The sequence below is a fragment of the Strongylocentrotus purpuratus genome, unplaced genomic scaffold, assembly GCF_000002235.5.
Source record: "Strongylocentrotus purpuratus isolate Spur 01 unplaced genomic scaffold, Spur_5.0 spur5_scaffold_14, whole genome shotgun sequence".
Taxonomy (NCBI): domain Eukaryota; kingdom Metazoa; phylum Echinodermata; class Echinoidea; order Camarodonta; family Strongylocentrotidae; genus Strongylocentrotus; species Strongylocentrotus purpuratus.
Window position 1 is genome coordinate 24586948 of NW_022145599.1, and position 18707 is coordinate 24605654.

The window sequence follows — 18707 nt, forward strand, 5'->3', positions numbered from 1 at the left end:
ATTGGAATATTTTCACAGCAGGAAATTCACTTCTGCGAATTGCAGTTGCTACAATTAATTTATCTGTGATTGCATTATTCTATGTCATAGAATTTTGGCAAATATTAACAGCTTTGCAATAAAAATGAAAATTGAGAATCACTTAAAGAGGAAGTCCAACCTTATATCAAGATGGTCTTAATAAAATAATTAAGAATTAGAGAAAAACAGGTCGGTGAAAGTTTCAGCAAAGATCGATTACAAATATTTAAACAGTTATGAGTGTTTGAAGGTGCGGTAAAACAAACACAAATTGGCACCTATGTGACGTATCTTGCAAGGTCTCCTCTCATTTGCCCTGTACTGAAAAACGGTATCATATTTCCCTGTAAGAAAATTTTCAATCATACATTCAACCTAAATATAATTATTGCAAAAATGTTTTTATACAACCCCTGTATGAAACGAGTCTATTCTGTCATCAATAACTAAGAAAATGAAAGTTTATGAATTTTCTGTACAGAGCAAACTGGAAAGGAGCACGCAAGATATGTCTCACTGTTACCAATTCTTGTTTCACTGATGACAACTTAAAAAAATCATAGCATTTTTTATCAAATATTGCTCAAACTTTCCCTAATTTGTTTCTCTATTTTTTCTGCTTTTACTTAAACCAAGATAATACCAGGGTGGACTTCCCCTTGAAGTATTAAGGCATACAAAGGGGGGGAGTAGATTTGGGGTCATACTGCAGTCATACTATAGCCAGGTTCATAACACTAGTAAAAAAAAACATTATCTCTTGATATTGTCGTATTATTACATTAATGTACACATTTGTATGGCTAACAAACATAATGAATGGTATTCCTGTCACCTGATAAAAAACGCAAGGCCTGAATTTATCCATATTTAGGGAGACAGCCAGGTAGATTGAATCTTACACTGTTATGTTCTACAAAACTGAGGTATAATTGTTTGTGAAGAATCGTCTGACAAAACAGACGAAATAGAAGACTCCTACACTTACATGGCATCTGTTGTTGCTCCTGTCTATTCATAGATTTGGAAGAAAACTATATGCTAAATTTCTCATACATGCTTGACTAAACCATTAGTATGCTATGATTCACACAACACTCACAAAGATCAAATATAAACATTCAAGAGGAGAACTACCAGTACACTACGATGTAGGAGGCAATTGGATTATGTACTCTATGATTATGGATCGTGTAAAATCATACATCAATTTCTGAGGTGATCTTTACCAAGTAGCATCCTCCATGTAGAAGCATAGTTGAATCAATAATGCTTACAATAGACCAGTTCACAGTTAGCACATGTCCCAAATGACCCCAAATATCCACAGATCTTCAAAACATGAAGGGTCCCACTTTGTACTTTTTGAAATAATCTATCCTACAGCAATGGAGATGCTACATACTTAGCCTTGGTTTCCTCTTTTCAAAGAATACTTCTACCTGTGTATCATGGAGTGCACTGCTTGTGCATGAATGATTAATGATTTCGATACATATCTTTCATGAGCACGTATCCAGTATTCCGTCTCCGTGTATTTCACAATTTAGTCTGCAATGACCTTTTTCTGCTCATGCTCAGACTGCAACTATGAACTGGCATATCCTTCTCCTGCCCCTTGATATAAACTGTTTTACTAGCTAATGACAAAAAACATTACATGTAAGAAGTAGGCTGCTCTGTTTTGCACAAATTAGAATTGACCATAACTGCCTTGGCTGTTAATAAGTACCCTGTATACCGGTAAGCTGTTTAGTTTTTTATATATCGATGTCAGAATTAACCATTTTCCATTATGCACAGCATTCTAAATATCCTGGAAGAAAGTAAAATTCCACATTATGGATGTCCTGTTTGAAGTTTGGAAGATGATGTAAGTACATATAAAACTTTGAAACAAACAAAAAATTCCACAAAATTGCCATAAGTACATGTATGCATACAAATAGGATAGGATATATGCATTTCATATATTTCTGTCATGAGCCAAGTAATGGTAAACTGCCTGAGAAGACTATCATGACAAAATGGTACATGTTAATGAATGAAAAGGGGCCATTGTGTTGGGGTAAAAAAGATACAACTGCACTCGACAATAGCCCATTAAGCATACCCACTAATTGTGTTATACAATATTGAAAGATAAAAGACATTACACTAATCTCATCATATTTTCAACCACAGTTTTGTTTAAACAAGTATGCATGAAACTTATCTGTAATTTATTCCCATTACCCACATGTACTATGGTGCCTTCAAATGTTATAATTGTTTAAAAAACATGGTTTCATAGAAAATAAGGCCTACATTTTGGTGTGATCGAAAGAGGTATCATGCCAGACTGAAAAATTCTGATACTACAAAAGCCTGAAATTACAATATTGATAGACATGTTTATTGCTCTATCTATGCCAGTCAACTTTCTAAGACAATGCACAATATAACCAAGACAGTTAAAAAACATTGGTTACAAATATTATGAGCACTTGACAAAAATATGTATTGATTATACTCATACTTTGGACACCTGATAAACAGAACAATGCATATAACAAGACAAACTAATCGCATGAGATTATCTACATGCTACAATGCAAAGATAACCTTGAGCTAATGAATGGCCATGCAGAGTCTAACAGTGCTTCAAGCACCCCTTTTGAAGTCGGAAGCCTGATAGATCATTTTTGTAAATGCATATGAATTACAAATGAATGATTCGTTGTCATTTTTACATGACAAAGAAACATCACATTAAACATGACTTGTTTTGTAAATTGAAATTTTGCATTTATTTGTTGTTGCTAGATTGGACTATCACCCAACACAATGTCAGGCTTGTCAGAAACAAATATTGTCCAAACAGAACTACTTTTTGTTTAAATAGCCTCCGATGTTTCAGGTGATATTTCTAACTTTAATTTGTCAGCCAATGCATAACCAAACTCTAGGTTTCACAACATGGACACAACACTTTCATTGCCAGACAAAAATGCAAGTAAGAAGAATATAATCTAAAAAAGAGAGGTATATTGTCGTCAAGAAAGACACTCAAATCCTGGAGAAAGTGTATATAGGTACACCGATTGCTCATTCATCATATTAAGTTAGTTTGATTTGGAATCTCTTTTTACTTGCTGCTTTCTTTTATAGACAATGTTAAAGTGTTCCAATCACTAAAAACATGTATTGCTCTTTATGTTAGAGGTTCGATGAGGTTATTTAGTATTCAAAATATGAGCTTCAAATATTACTTCTAAAAAGAGATATTGCAATCTAAATACAATCTCAGTGAACTATAAAACATCTTGTTGTGTAGACTACTGAACCCATGCATATGCACTTGCATAGATTAGGATGGGGACGGAACCCAAGTCTGACTTGACCATGATTGCAATACGCAGGGTTTATGTTATCTTTTGATTTCTTCCTACTCCTTAACCTTTTTCCTAATATTGAATGCCAGGTAAATTTATTTTGAGGTTGATTTGATCATTTTACCTTAACACGAATTACTCTTTTCAGGTGATTGGTACACTTTAAATTAACTTTGGGTTCTCCAATCACTCCTAAGAGCAACTGTGCCTTAAACTCTAGTTAGAAGTAGAAACTTGAGAAACACGAATAGGAGCTTTAATACTCAAAAGCATGTAGTTTTTTTTTTAATTTGCAGATTTATCTAAAAAAAGATTAATTTTTTCCACTCAGAAACACAATAAATTTGCTATCCCACTGATTTTTGTTCAAACAAAATATTAAACATGATGTAAGTTTTGTTAATATACAACAGGAACGATACATAAAGTAGGGATGTTGACAGGTTTGTTTTGTGGATGATTTTACAATTTCTTTGACATCAAATTGGCCACTCTGGTGATGAAAAACAATACACGTTATCTGTCCTTCTTCATAACTATGTTCTTGACTATAAAAAAAGATGGAAGTTTTAGAAAAATGGCAGCAGCTAAATCTAACCTGAGAATATTTACTACTATCTCTGTTTTATGATTTATTTTACACGTCTGACATTAAACTTGCCCCCTCCGACAATCAAGTCCCTATCTCGACGCTGGACACTCTTGATCGCCGCCTCTTCTTTCCAACTTTCCTTACCACCTTCTTCCTGCATCCTTTCCCAAACCAGCCAGGCATATTCCCTTCTCCCTCAACACCGCCCTCTAGTGATGGCAACGCAACAGGAATCTCCATTTCATAATCCTCGGTATCTTCACTGTCGTTGTAATTTCCTTCCGAGGCACAATCAGACTTTGGTTTTTGTGAGAGTGCACTTGATGCAAGGTTATTAGCAGAGTTGTCTTGTTCAGTCTTGATGACACTGTTCACATTGAGGTTTAAGGATTCAGAGTTCAACCTCGTGTCCAAGAGGGATCTTGTCAAGTAGCTGCCCTCTTCATGGGGCTTGATGGGAGCGGCCATTTTGAAGATGGGATCGCTCTTCCTGTAAAGTGGAGTATCAGAGTTTAATGAGAAAGACAAAAATGTAAGTGCTGCTTGTAAGTATCAGCTTGCATGGTGATGTAGATATACAGTAGGCTTACAGTTGCACCAGGTGAGAGAGGGGGGGGGGATTGGGGAGTCCTTTCAGGACTTTCAGGACTGCACACAGAAAAAAAACCTTACCGACAGTCCTTTTCAGGACTCCCCAATCCTCCCCCTCTTACATGGTGTAACCGTAAGACTACTGTATAAAAATGTATGTGTAACAAATAATTCAAATTCAAATTCAAATATTCCAAATTATGTGCAGATGATTTATCTCGGCACCACATCTATATTCACATTCAAATACAACTAAGTAGATAACAGATTAAAGTCACCTAGGTTTGCTCGAGCAGAAGGCTGATTTTGGGGATCCAATGATAAACTTCTACTTGTTTCCATATGGTATGTATACCCTTCTAAGCCCCTTCTATCGGGCTGGCTCCCATCCCACAATATAGAATTTATGGGGAGTTATAAATAGGCATCTTAGATTGTAAAATTCACAAAATTTTAATTGGACAAATGTCATGATATCTTCCACTTTTGAACGTGTGTGGGTGTGTTTGTATGTTGGGTGAGGGATTGACATGTCTCCCTGTTGACATCCTTGCTTCAAACAACCTTCTTACAGAAGTCTACCCTATAGTACCCTTCTTACCTTGTGTAGAGAGGTATTGAAAGATTGAGGTGCTTCATGAGTAGTGCCATCACATCATCACATCGGCCATGGATCTTCAGGGATGCCTGACTGTCTTTTGGTGTCCACTGAAATGAAGGCCAAATTTACATCAATTACTTAATCATTTATAAACCAAGCAATACAAATATGAGACAGCATTTGTAGTTTAATTTTTTATCAATATGATAAGCATATACTTTTTTCAATGAAAAATGCAAGGGATGTAGAAACTTGTTTAAAATGTAATTAAGTAGTAGCAATGTGCGAATGAGAGTGAACGTGTTTGCATAAGTGCTCCGCCGACCATATACTTGTGAATAGAAAAGCAGCTTTGAAAAGAAATGTCGGGAAAATATCGTCACCAACGGAGCGACGGCAAAATGAATGCCAATAGTCGCCCAAGAACTGATCGCAAACACGACCTTCATTTACCTGCTGAAAAACTTTGAGCCACGAATATGACTTTGAAGACTCTGGTCTGACTTCTGCCTTCCAGTCTGCCATCGAAAATCTCCCCAGTGACTCGAATTTCATGGCGAAGTTAGTTAATGCCATCAAAAGCAAGGTATTCAACAGAGTCCATGAAACTCTTTGCGAGGAGGGAACAAAATCGCTCGACTTCAAATGGAAATCACAAGACGAAAGAATAGATTCTTGAAAGAGAGAAGTGAGAGAGCGCAAATCCACCAAGGATGAATCAGAACCATTTACGAGGAGAACTGCTTGCTTTTTTCTGGTGTGGAAGAGGAGGATGGAGAATTCACAGGCGATCTTGTCAGAAATATCTGCAAAGATGAACTCAACATCGAGCTCGATGTCTCCGACATTGATCGTAGTCATCGATTGGTCCCTGCTCCCTCTAGAGGAAATCATGGTATGGAAAGGAACAGAGAACACCCAAAGGAGAGAAGTGAAAGATCATGAACATCATAGTGAATTTAACCGACTACAGAGCCGGAGAAAAGATCTACGGTGCTAGGATGAAACTTCGACACTCAGACAACGCCTTATACATAAACGAAACACCTTACGATAGATAGAGCGAACCTCTTTCGGAGGACAAAGAAAGGCTAACAAGAGGAAAGATCACAAAATATGGACTCAAGACGGAGTAATCGTCATGAAATTATGCATCAAGGAAACTCAAGAAAGAGATCTTGCCAAACTATCCTACTTTAACATTCCATAAAGACTTTTTCTTTCTTTTCATAAACTTAAATTTCTATTACATATAAGTATTATTACTACAAAAGACTTAATTTTGTGTCTATTATATTCTATATTGTTACTGATATACCTATCATTATCATTTGTGTCTTACTAGCACCAGCAATCATGGCGGTCAAATATCCATGTTTAAGTTGCACGAAACCAGTTAAAATAAATCGCAAAAGTGCTTCTATGCACTGAGTGTAAAAAAGTGGATTCACATTGAATGTACTAGTATAACTGTTGCACAATACACAATCCCATAGAAATGATTTTTACTTATGCTAGGTTGAATATATGCCATTGTCCTGTAGGTAATGCCGGATACAATACCAAATTAAACATTTTGAGCTATTAATCAATAATCAATGGAAATCAATTATATGATACCATTTCCAAGTTAGATAGATGTAGATAATCTAGGACTCGTCGTCCTGCCAGGAGTTGCAAGTTAGATAGATGTAGATAATCTAGGACTTGTCGTCCTGCCAGGAGTTGCAATTGATCAGAATCAATCGCAAGTCCTCCAATCAATTGCAAGTTTGCAAACTTGTATCTCTTATGTACATAGTTATGATTGATATCGATCACAAGTGAGTTGCGATTAATCACAACTGTTCATAAGACACAGCCTTGACCTTTGATAGCAGGTGGGTTTTTTCCCCCTTACCTGTAAATTGACGATGAATAACTTTGGTCTCTGGCTCTTTGGTCTGTCTGTGCTCCAAAGGCACTGGTATCTCCTCAGAACCTGTAGAGTTGCAACAATATGATCTTTGCTTGTAAGTATCGGCTTGCATTATGATGTAGATATACAGTAGGCTTGCGGATGCACCATGTGAGAGAGAGGGAGGATACAGCAACAGTCCTTTTCAGGACTACACACCCTCAAGAAAGATTACCGAGAGTCCTTTTCAGGACTCTTCAATCCTCCCTCTCTCTCACATGGTGCATCCACAAGCCTACTGTAAATATGATCTTTGTAGAAGTATGAATGGCTATAAAATAATTACAGATAACATTTGACAAGAAATTATGTCCATTCTGATCTGCACTTTATTGATTGACAAAAGACACCATACAGGAAATACCTATCAAAGGTGAACCCGACACTTGCTCCCAGAACATTTGCCTAGGGCTTTATTTTATCCAAAATATAGGGCTTGGGTTGAAGTTAAAATTTGGTATGTGTAAGACATTGAACGCAGAGCAATCGTCGCCATGTGTGATGTCCTAGAAGGCTGGAACCAATTAAATTGGTGAATTTAGGTCATGAAATTAGAATAACTTACAGAAGAAGTTCTCCATAAGTCCTTAATGGGTTAAAGGTAAAGACCGGTAGTGATAAAATTGCGGTTCAAAGGTTTTGGATGCAAAATATCCATTCAATATTGTTTAAATATTGTTTTCAGAGGTTTAGATGGCAACACTTCAACCTAAATTCACAAAAAGCATTTACTATATGCCCAAATGTTTGATGTTGAAGTGCATTCGCGATATCTGTCCATGCCAGAGCGATATGATAATAGTAGGCGGTTTCCCGACAAAATTTGTATCATCACGTATTAGTCAAAACATATTCTTTCACATGATTGGTAATAAGAGCTTCCATTTCACTTTTTGAGAGGGGGGCGTTTCCAAAACTGGTCTATACCTTTAAGCATGACACTTACTTTGAGACTGGATCCCAAACACAGTATGGCATCAGCATCCTCTGCGGCATCCATGGCACCGGACCAGTTCAGGGGTTTGTCTATCACTCCCTTCTCACCAAAGTGCACTATGGTGTCTCTGAGGGGCTCCTTGCACTTGTGGCATTCTCTGCTCGTCTTGTGCCGACGAAGCGATGTCTGCTCCGTCACATCAAAGAGTCGGACATACTGCCTCTCTGGCTCGCACTCAGTGCACACCTACATAGAGAAAGACAGAAGATAAGAATATTACATTTGCCAAAGGGTATCAGACAAAGCTAGAAATTAAATAAACAGAAGTATGAGGGGAAAAAATGAAAAGTGAAAATTTACTGTAAAAATAAATGGATGTTAATGTTTTCTTCAGATTGATTGAGTATAAGATAGGTACTATGAAAATCAGAATTTATAGTATATTTGATTGATTGATTGATTGAAATTTATTTCCATTTCATATATATCAATTGTTTGCACAGACAATGTAAGTTCGAAATTATGAAATGAAACAGGAACCTACTGGAAAGCATAGCTTGTTTTTGTAGGTTCCCAAGAATAAATATAATATGAACATTAATTTCATAAGTCATTTTAAAGTGTCTTTATATTCACAGTAAAATAGACATAATATAATAACATATTTAGAAGCTAGATCCAAGCGTTATGGACTTGGGTGACTTGGGACTGTTCCTCTTACCAGAAAATGAAATTTCTAAAGGAACTGATTGCTCTTACCTCAATGTACATATTGCCATGGAGCTCAGATAACCTGTCCGGGGGAACACCACTTCTGAAGTGAAGCCCATCACAATTCTGGGATACGATATGTTTCACCTACAAGTGGTCATAAGGAAAACGCAATCAGTTTGATAAGTGAGTTACTATTGATCTAATCCTATCTAGCTTTTGCTTCTTTGCTGCAGCAACCCTCACTCAGTAAGCTCGGACGTTGGTGTATATTGTGGAAAACAGCTTACCATTAGGTTTAAACATCTGTTGCATGGTGATCTCCTCAGAATTTAAGAGCAAGAAATTTACAATCCAGGTCAGGCATATCACTCGTTGTTTCACCTCTCTTTTGTTCAACATTTCACTTAAAAACAAATCAGTTTCACAGCAGCTTAGTACTGCAAGTAAGTATGTTGCTACTTATCAACTAAAGTTCTACACTATCTGACAAAACGTCTTTTGGGGCTAACCTTAACTGTACATGAGCAATAAGAACATCTATGAAATTGCATAGTTATAACATAGGATTCATAAAGGAATGTTACTTATGAAGAGCTTACCATGCCTTCCTCCACCAACCTGGCTAGTGCCATGTGAGTTAGGGTTGGCTCTGCATCTACCAACGAGCTGTTCCTATCAACAACAAAAGTTCAATTTCAAATGATGAAATCTGTCTTATTTTACCGATCTGACAAAGGCACTGAAGAAGTTCAGTTCAAGTCATGTGTTTTTTTAGCTATTAGGGACTTTTAGATATGCACGACGAGAACGTGGACTGCAACGTGTGACAACCATTTAAGGCATTGCCAGTGCCTTAAAAGGACGTCACACGGGACTGCCAGTGCCGTAAAAGGGCGTCACACGTCCACGTCCACCCAAATCTAAAAGTCCCTATTGTAACATGTTGTACCAAGTTGTACCAAGTTATACCATTCCGGAAAAGGCATCCTTGCATTCATGATAACCACAAGGAGTCAAAGATTGTTTGTTCAAGAACTCCCAAACTTTACTTCTTGTTGCCTCTCTATTTCAGGCTTGTTGAATCTCATCAATCAATAGTTAGATCAGGTGATTGTTAAATTTAAAGCATTACCAAGCCAGCCACTATCAATAGGTCTTTATTCATGGTCTTAATGGGTCTTTTTTTCATCAAGACACATCAAGAGACTACATATTAGACCAGTATTTTCTTTCCTAGAAACATCTTATGAACGAAAGAGTAGCAAATGCATTAAATGAAACAAAGGACTTACTGAAGTTCGCTCCCTTTTCCCTGCTGTAGCAACGTCCATACTCCATTTGGTCCCCTGTAATCGGGTATAGAGGCTGCCTGTCAGGGTTACATAACATGAAAGGTGTCAAGATTCAAAGCATACAAATTTTGCTAGGAAATATATCTGACCAACTTTACATAAGTGACAAAAGAAACTTTTTTTCTACACATAGCAGCACACAAAAGACAATAAAATCATCACTTTTGCAGGCCTTTTTCACCAAATAGAACCATTATTTAAATAAGAACCCTTAGAAAATAAAAGACAGCTTCCTTTCTTTTTTCCAATTGTAAGTTTCATTAGATCAATTAAAACACAATCACAATATTTACATGTAATCAACAATGATTATGAGCCAAAATAGAACTGTAAAAGAGGGGAGGGAGAGTGGCAGAGTATGAATGGAGCCTGCCCTTGTGTAAGCCGACCAGAGCATGGCAAAACCACCGGGGAGGCCGCGCTGAGATTTGCTTCAAACCATGGTGCCTCAGTCGTGCAGACAATGATAAATAGTATTACTGTAACATTGTCCATAACTGATTATATGATCAGTGGCTGCAGGTTTCAGAACAAAACTACACATTCAATTAAAAACATAGCACAATAAAATCAAATTTCAAAATGCCACTTCTTTAAATTAGTAGAAAGTTTGTTTCTTTTCCTGGCTAAATACAATTCACTCTTGATTTAAAAGCAAAAAGATTAGGTGAACTATTGTAAAAGACAGCTACCTTTTTCCATTAATATATCCATGAGGATAGCATCTACATATTTTACTAAAAATAGAATGTAATAATAATTATTTACAATATAAATTATATCAGTATCTAGGCAGGAGCATATATTTATCTTGAACATTGTCAACACCTTGCGCACTCCTACTGATGGCTGGTGTATGTATGCAAGATAAAAGCAGACTGATATCATCGTTATTACTCACTGTGCTTATACCAGCTCCTGTGTAGATGACTAAGTTTTCTGCACGTTGGACTTCTTCTGCAAGCTCTGCTACCTTAGTTTCAAGTTCCCCGACAGAATCTTCAACCTTGGATTAAGAACAACAATGTATGTGTTACATTTTGCATGGTTTCGTGGAGTCTCTTGAGAAGAGAAAGCAGGAGCTCACATGTATGGAGTAATATTGTAGCCCTAAGAATACACTTCTCTGCATTTATATGCAGGACTCAGTTTATGGATGTGACCTTATACAAATTTATGGACACTGTGCTCATTACGATTCTTTTGGCAAACTTGTGACCATTTCCCCTATTCACATTTCTTCCATAGATATGAACCTATCAATTGATAGGTGTACCTCTACACCCCTAAATCAAGGACCATTAATTCATACATTATCCTTGCTATATCTTTGGCAGGTTGTTTATTAATAAGTTTCATTTTGATGGTCTGCTTATCCATAATTTTCCATTTCTATTTCAAGGCCTAAAAGAAAGGTCCACAATGAACAGATTTGTTGTTTAAGTCTAGCAGACCATAAGATTTCCTGGATACAGCCATTGGTCATTTACTATCTAGGCCAGATAATATTAGCTTTTCATATCAAAGTTTTCAGAAAGAACATGTGATAGCTGCTCATCATTTGCTACTTTGTTATTTTGTTCTAGCAATGCCTTTTCTTATATTATTGACATGCAGCCATACCTATTAACTTATACAGTGCACCTAGAATGATATCAGTGGCAGTTATTATACAAATCATTTATTTCATCTTTATATAACGCATCCTTTTCAGCTGGAAGAGCTTATCTAACAAAAACAAGAAATATTTGATTCCATTATCTTCTTCTTTTTTTAAACTAATTAATCAGTATTTATTTTATTAAATGGTGTGGTTCTCAAAAAGAAAAGAAGGAGGGAATAGATAGGAACGGATACCAGATATTTCATCACTTTGTCTTTTACCTCTTGTGATTTCTGGCGATTAAGCTCTCTCAGCAGCACCCTCTTCTCAAGAATCTTGACAACCTTTTTGTTTTGTTTGATTATTTGTTCCTCCTCTGTACTCCTGTCAGCATGGTTCTTCTTCAGGATCGCTCTTACCTGGGATAAAAAAGAGACATGGAAGGATCGTGATCGCCTTCTTTTAATCTTCACTATATTCCCTACATGCCCAAGCTAGACTAGAGTGTAATTATAGATTAGATACTGTACTTTTGTATCCATTTTTGGTTTTGAGATAGCCTACTAAAGCATACCAAAAATCAACTAAATCTTCATCGAGAGTGTGCGTGAAGTCGATTACCGGTAATAAAGTTGATAACTTCACGCACGCTCATGCGCCCGCACCCAGGCCTTTCGTCAGTACGATACAGTATGCAGTTGTAATGTAATTGTGCAGCGGTTTGCCGTGAAACCTGTGAGAAAGTGAATATTGTGCCGTCTCCGTTTTTAGGAAAATGCTCCAAAAGATAAGAAAATTGACACGAAAGGGGTAAGAAATATAACAACTTTACATCATTGCCATTATTTGAACAATTGATGTTGATGAAAATTTAGTTGATATATCATCATCATATGTCACATTATCACCTGGCCCTTAAGGGTACCACCCCCCCCCCCCCCCCCCCCCCCCCCCCCATAACAAAATAAATAGAATTGTCTCTTCAAATACACACTAGACCCTCTAGGCCTACACAGATCTTAACGAATGGGGCAATAGTTTATACTTCTCATTGCTATTTCTGTTCTTCTCATCCTTACCTGACTTTCTTTTTCCTTCGCTTTATGTTTTTTGTAGAGGACTGACGTGTAAGTTGCTTTCCGACATTTTCGTGCTGGTCTTCCTATTGCTAAAGATGATTTTTTCGGACATTCCTTAGACTTCTCGGCTCAACTGATGCGAATGAATTTGCCGAACATGACCTAAGTGTGTGATTAAGGTATAGTCGAAGGGACAAATTACGCAGGACAATGTAAATAGAACTGTAGCTCTTTATACATTTTCTTTCTTTATTAAAGGTCACCGTACAAGAACTGTCACGTCTTTTGCCAGTGATATGGGGTAAGCGTCCTAATTCGTCGGTAAATGTAGTCGATAATCTCAACCATGTACAAGTGTGAGAGCAAGAGATGCATGCACCTCAGTACCTGTGCAGTGGATGTTGTATTTTGATTTCGATTCTGTCACAATGTCTGTCACAAACAATTTCTTCAAGTCGGCTTCTGCTGAAGAATGGACCAAGGTTCTTGAACTCTACAACCAGGTCCTGAAACTCAAGGCCTCCAAGATCCAGAAGCCTGGTGGAAGCAAGAATTTGCTGGACCTTGACAAGTGGTAGGTTAGATTTAACTTTAGAATTAGAAAAAGGAATTTAACATTTTTCACTTAGAATCGATCAGCAAGTTAGAGAAATTAATCTTTTGAATAGACCTAGGATCTTTTAACTTTTATATCTTCCTCTCTCTCTCTCTCTCTCTCTCTGGGGGAGTTTTTCTCTTTTCAGAATTAGTAGTGCTTTTTTTTCAACATTTTCTTGACAGAATTGTTATTTCATGTAGTCTACAAGCATTTATAAATGTTGTTTACTTCAAAGTCAAACAGATAAAATGCTTTTTAAAGAAAGAAAAATAAACATGAAATGACTAATTACTTTATCATTATTATTAACTAGACTATTATTGTATTAAACGAATAAATGTATGAAACTGAAAGTTGTTTTGATTAGCGCTTAATTGAGAATTATACTTTTGTATTATATTTTGATTATTCTGAATGTGATGTAGTCTAGGTCTAGATTAAGTCAGTATGATGTAAATTACATGATGTTGATTAGAATGTATACTCCTTCTGGTATGATTGGGGAAATAAAACGCCTTATGAAACTATAAAAATCTGTCCAGTGAAAAAAATACACAGGGGCTCAGGGCGAAATAGCCCCTGAAATGGCAAAAAGAGCCCCCGAAAGTCATAAAAATGGCAAAAAGAGCCCCCGAAAGTCATAAAAGAGCCCCAAAAAAATTTGAATAGAGTTCAATGCAAAACAATTTAAAGAGCGTTTTTTTCATTCAAGCAAGCTTGAAAATTTTAAAAGTATTTTTTCCCGGAAAATCTCAACTACCGGTATGTAAACTTTTGATTGGTCGGACGACTTGTGATTGATTTGGATCAATTGCAACTCTTTGTAAGACAGGGCCAAGGTCTCACTGGTCTAGTCTATATGTGAAGTGTTGTAAACTAATAAAACACATGACATAAATAGGAAGAGAAACGGAAAAGAGAAGAGAAAGCACAAATTAGAGGGGAAGGGAACTTATATCTATTATCTAAGTTTTAACTATAGAATTAAAAAAATGATTTAATGAATGAACTTAATGTCATAAAAAATGTAAATTTGAAGTAAAACAAGCTGGTGTAAACTGTTTTCTTTTCTACTTCTAGACCTAGATGGTTTTTTTTTGTAATATTACATTTGAAATTGAAGTTTATCTATATAGTAGACTCTAGACTATAGTTATATATTTAATAAAGATCATCCTTTTCATTTTCTAAAAATATACAAAAGACAGAATTCTATATTCGACTCTGAGTGTTTTTAAAGAGATTTAAAATAAGGTATTAATGTTGTTCAAATAAATAAAGACTAAAAATGTAACCCCCCCCCCCCCCTCCCCTCCATGGCTGTGAACTTTGTTTTTATGTGAAGAAAAGTTGCTACTTGAAATGAATAATTTATTTTGTTTGCTTTATGTACTCAGGTTTCAAACAGAACTTTCACAGGCCATACAAGAGAGGAAAGAAAGATACATTACACATGAGGAGTTGACAAAGCTTATGAAGTGGAAATTGAGTGTGAGTATATTCTTTAATATATTTCATATTTTGGCAGAAACTTCCAATAAAACCATATTGTAGAAAAAGAAAAAAAGAAGAAGAATAATCTCTTACCTTACCAGTAAGTTATTATACTGCAGAATATGCAGATTGATTTTGTGGAGCAGATTTTGAAGTCCTACAGACTCATTAAATTTAAAGAAGAAATAAGTAACGGTAGTAAAATTCTTTTTTTTTTCTTCTCCTTTTCTCTTTTCTACCATGCAGAGAGGAAAGTTTCGTCCGAGGTTGACTGAAATGGTCCAGACCAATAGCTCAGACCTGGTTGAGAAGTCTAGCCGACAAGCCTTTAAGAAGCTGCCCAATGTAGGAGCTGCCATCAAAGAGCTGATTGTCCTCAAGGCAGTGGGTCCAGCAACAGCTTCAGGTACTGAGTTAAGATTGCTAGTTTTCAGGCAAAAACCTGATTCCAGATGCCTCTCTAATTCAGGCTTGATTAGACAGAGCTCCAAGTATGCTTCTCTTGATAAAAAGCATCTATGACCCAAGAAGTAATAGAGTGAAACCTATGTATAAAGATCACTCAAGGGAGGTAAGAACAGAGTTCGCTATGAGCAGGTGGTCTTTCTGAATCATTTAATACAGACCTTTAAGGGAACGCTATACCGGTAGTTCACTTTGATAGACTGTTTTGTTCCCTGTCTTGACAGCTATTGGATCCCCTTGGACATAACTTTCCCCTGAGGTTACTTATGACATTTACATGCAGAGAATTTTTCTCAGACAGCTAACTATCCAGGCGTAGCCGTTCTGAGGCAATTGCGGTAGGAGGTTTTTGTCAAAGGGGCCTTTTTTAAGGGGGGTTTGATTAATTGTCTGATTGATACAGTCAAGTAGTTTTCTGTTCGTGGTGAAGGAGTAATTATATCATGCCTTGAATCCTCTAGTTATGCTTTCTATGATTTTAGAAGTATTTATACTATGGAAAGAATGTAATTTTTGATTTACTTTTTTTTTTAAAGAAATAAATTGATTTTCAGAATAGTTTGTCTTACATTCAAAGCCAAATTTATTAATAATTTAGGTGCTCTCACAACCATTGTAGAATATCAAATAATATAGTTCATTCAGTTCCTTTTTAAATAACATTTTTCATTACAGCTGTGTTGGCAGCAGGAGCACCTGAGCATGCCCCATTCATGGCAGATGAGAGTATGTTAGCTATCCCAGGCCAGTCCCCATTGGCTTACACCGAAGCTGCCTACAAGAGATACAATGCAGAGGTTCAAGACTGTGTGAAGAGACTTAAAAAAGAAGGTAATATGTGTGTTTGTGATAATATTGATACACATTTTGGAAGAAGAATTCCCCCACCACTCAAGCAATCCATACCCTAACACTAACCCTCAGACTTACACCTGAATCCAACCCTAACTTAATCCTTAATCCTTACCCTAATCCCAACCCTAAATCTAACCCTAACCCTAATACATGTACAGTACATTGTGTTGACGCTTGGTGTGGTATTCTGCAGTAATGCCAAAATCTAGACCAAAAAAAGAAACACCTTTTGGCAAGTGATACAGAGTGCTTGTTATTCACTGCACTTGACTAGGGGGTATAGCATCTGTTCTTACTATAGGTACTGTTCCCTACCCACAAACTCACCATATTAGACAAAACACATCACTGATGGAACTCATGGAAGTAGTATTAAAATAAAGTGCTATTAAATGCAAGTATTTCACCTGAATAAGTAGTTTTCATTGCCCTGGACAGTATAATATTTTTGGTCTGGGTCTTGTATTAAATTAAATTGTTTCTTTTATGACATCATCATGAATGAATGAGGTGGCTTGATGGCTCAGAGTTAGAGCATTGGTCTTGTAACCGGGAGGTCTAAGGTTCAAAACCAAGTCAATGCGCTTGTGCCATTTAGTAAGTCTTTAATCCTCATTAACCAAGTCCCTCTGAGAGGACTTAAAGCCGTCGGTCCCCTGGTTGCTTACTTACAAGCATGTTTTCTTAGCAGTCAGATAAAGCAATCCTCAAACATCCATGTATTTTCAACATTTTTATTTTTTCCTGTCCAGATCCCTCCGGAGAGTGGACCCCGCATAAAGTGGAACTGGCCTTATGGACCCACTACATGGCCTGTAAGCTGGATCCATCTCTACTAGCAAGCAAGACTGGACCATCTAAGAAGAGGAAGAGCACTGGAGAGGGGGAAGGGGAAACCCCTAAAAAGAAATGAAGGAATGTGTGATACAATCACCTTACTTTTCTATGGCAGTGTTAATTACCCCACTTGATAATCATGATTATTACGATGCTGCTATGTATTGAATGTCAATCTATTGATGCCTTCTATGCAATCATTGCACATTCCGAGATTGTAATCAAATTCATCTGTTGTTATTGTATGACAATAATTACAAAAAGTATGACAACAATAGTTGTAAACATAAGGCACCTTTTCCACAGGAGACAAAGTACTGAATGCTATTGTCACAATGGCTTTAGCAGGGCTTCCATGATAAGGTGCTCAGTTATTCAAGGAATTTTTCCCAATTACTCATTTGCTTCACCTGGGTTAAGAGTGACATTTGTAGATCAATGTTGTGCCAAAATATGTATATTGTGATGTGCCATAAGACATATTAATACTAATAACAATGTAGTAATACCAGTTTCTTATATAGTGATTAACCATTGACTGATAAAAGCGCTTCAAGTATTATTATTACCACAGTCACTGAATTCAATTACTGCACATCATAGTGCACATACTCCACTCCCTGGGGAGCATTCCATCTCATCATCTTTTTATGGGTGTAAACATGCTAAATTAACCACAATAATGTTCACATCCTACCCAGTACCTAATTTACACCTGGGTGGAGAGGACCAATGTAGATAAAGTGCCTTGCTCAAGGACATAAGTGCCATGCCAGGGTACAAACCCACAACCTTTTTCATTTCCAGTCAAGTGATTAAACCACTTGAATGTGACACCTTGAATGCAGATTTGGACATTTGGGGGAAGAGGAGGTTGGAATCATTAGTATTCTTAAATATGGGCAGTCCATTTAATATTTAGTTCACCTAAAACTTCTACCTCATGAGAGAAAAGACTAATGATGAATTCACTCTCTCACTTTTATGGTGCTTTAACCATCAAGTATTATGAGTAGAATCATTCTTGATGGGAGTCCTAATAGATGTTGAATAAAAGTTATATCATTCCAAATGATAAATGACATTGTATAAACGTCTGTAAATTAGACGTTAATAAAGTATTGGTTCAAGAGACAGATGTTTTGTATATTTAGCTGTTTGGAAAATAGCTTTTTGAGAACTTACCATTATCAGTATTCACTTTCCGGATGCAAGTACGAATGAATAAATACCAAAAAAAAATAGAACAGTTATTAGTTATAGCAATATTTTTAAAAGATTTGCTGATTTTCTTTGCTTTTTCCCCTAAAAGAATTTGTTCTGAAATATTTTTGAGGCCTGTGCAGTGTGCATCCCTATCCTCTTTGAAACCCTGCATGTATAGAGTAGGTGATAATTGTAATGGCTAGGAAGAAAGGGCCGCTACCGATTCTTGAAATATTTGCTAACTTTGAAATGTCTAGGATTTTTTTTTTCAGTGTGTAATTCAAAGACAATGGATCCTCATGATTGCATTTAAAGAAAATGAAGAATTTGTAGAGAGAAAAATTTATTTGATTTTCTTTTTAAACTACCTATATATCTGCACGATAATTCATATTTTAGGGTTCACTTAAACTAAAGGCTATTTGAAAGTT

The 18707-nt window shown here is 36.4% G+C and overlaps 2 protein-coding genes across 2 annotated transcripts; one reads left to right on the plus strand and one right to left on the minus strand.

Annotated features, from left to right (window-relative positions):
- Window positions 1–2536: 2536 nt before the first annotated feature.
- Window positions 2537–13196, minus strand: LOC115923816 (NAD-dependent protein deacetylase sirtuin-7-like). Its single transcript, XM_030985164.1, has 11 exons — window positions 13167–13196; window positions 12822–12944; window positions 12024–12161; window positions 11041–11145; window positions 10080–10156; window positions 9387–9459; window positions 8833–8931; window positions 8083–8319; window positions 7080–7160; window positions 5180–5286; window positions 2537–4477 (listed from the first exon to the last, which is right to left on the minus strand). Exons 1-11 carry the CDS (start codon window positions 13194–13196, stop codon window positions 4069–4071), a joined length of 1479 nt encoding a protein of 492 aa, XP_030841024.1. The 3' UTR covers window positions 2537–4068.
- Window positions 13117–17274, plus strand: LOC576762. Its single transcript, XM_777035.4, has 5 exons — window positions 13117–13395; window positions 14817–14910; window positions 15160–15319; window positions 16054–16209; window positions 16986–17274. Exons 1-5 carry the CDS (start codon window positions 13220–13222, stop codon window positions 17144–17146), a joined length of 747 nt encoding a protein of 248 aa, XP_782128.2. The 5' UTR covers window positions 13117–13219; the 3' UTR covers window positions 17147–17274.
- Window positions 17275–18707: the final 1433 nt, after the last annotated feature.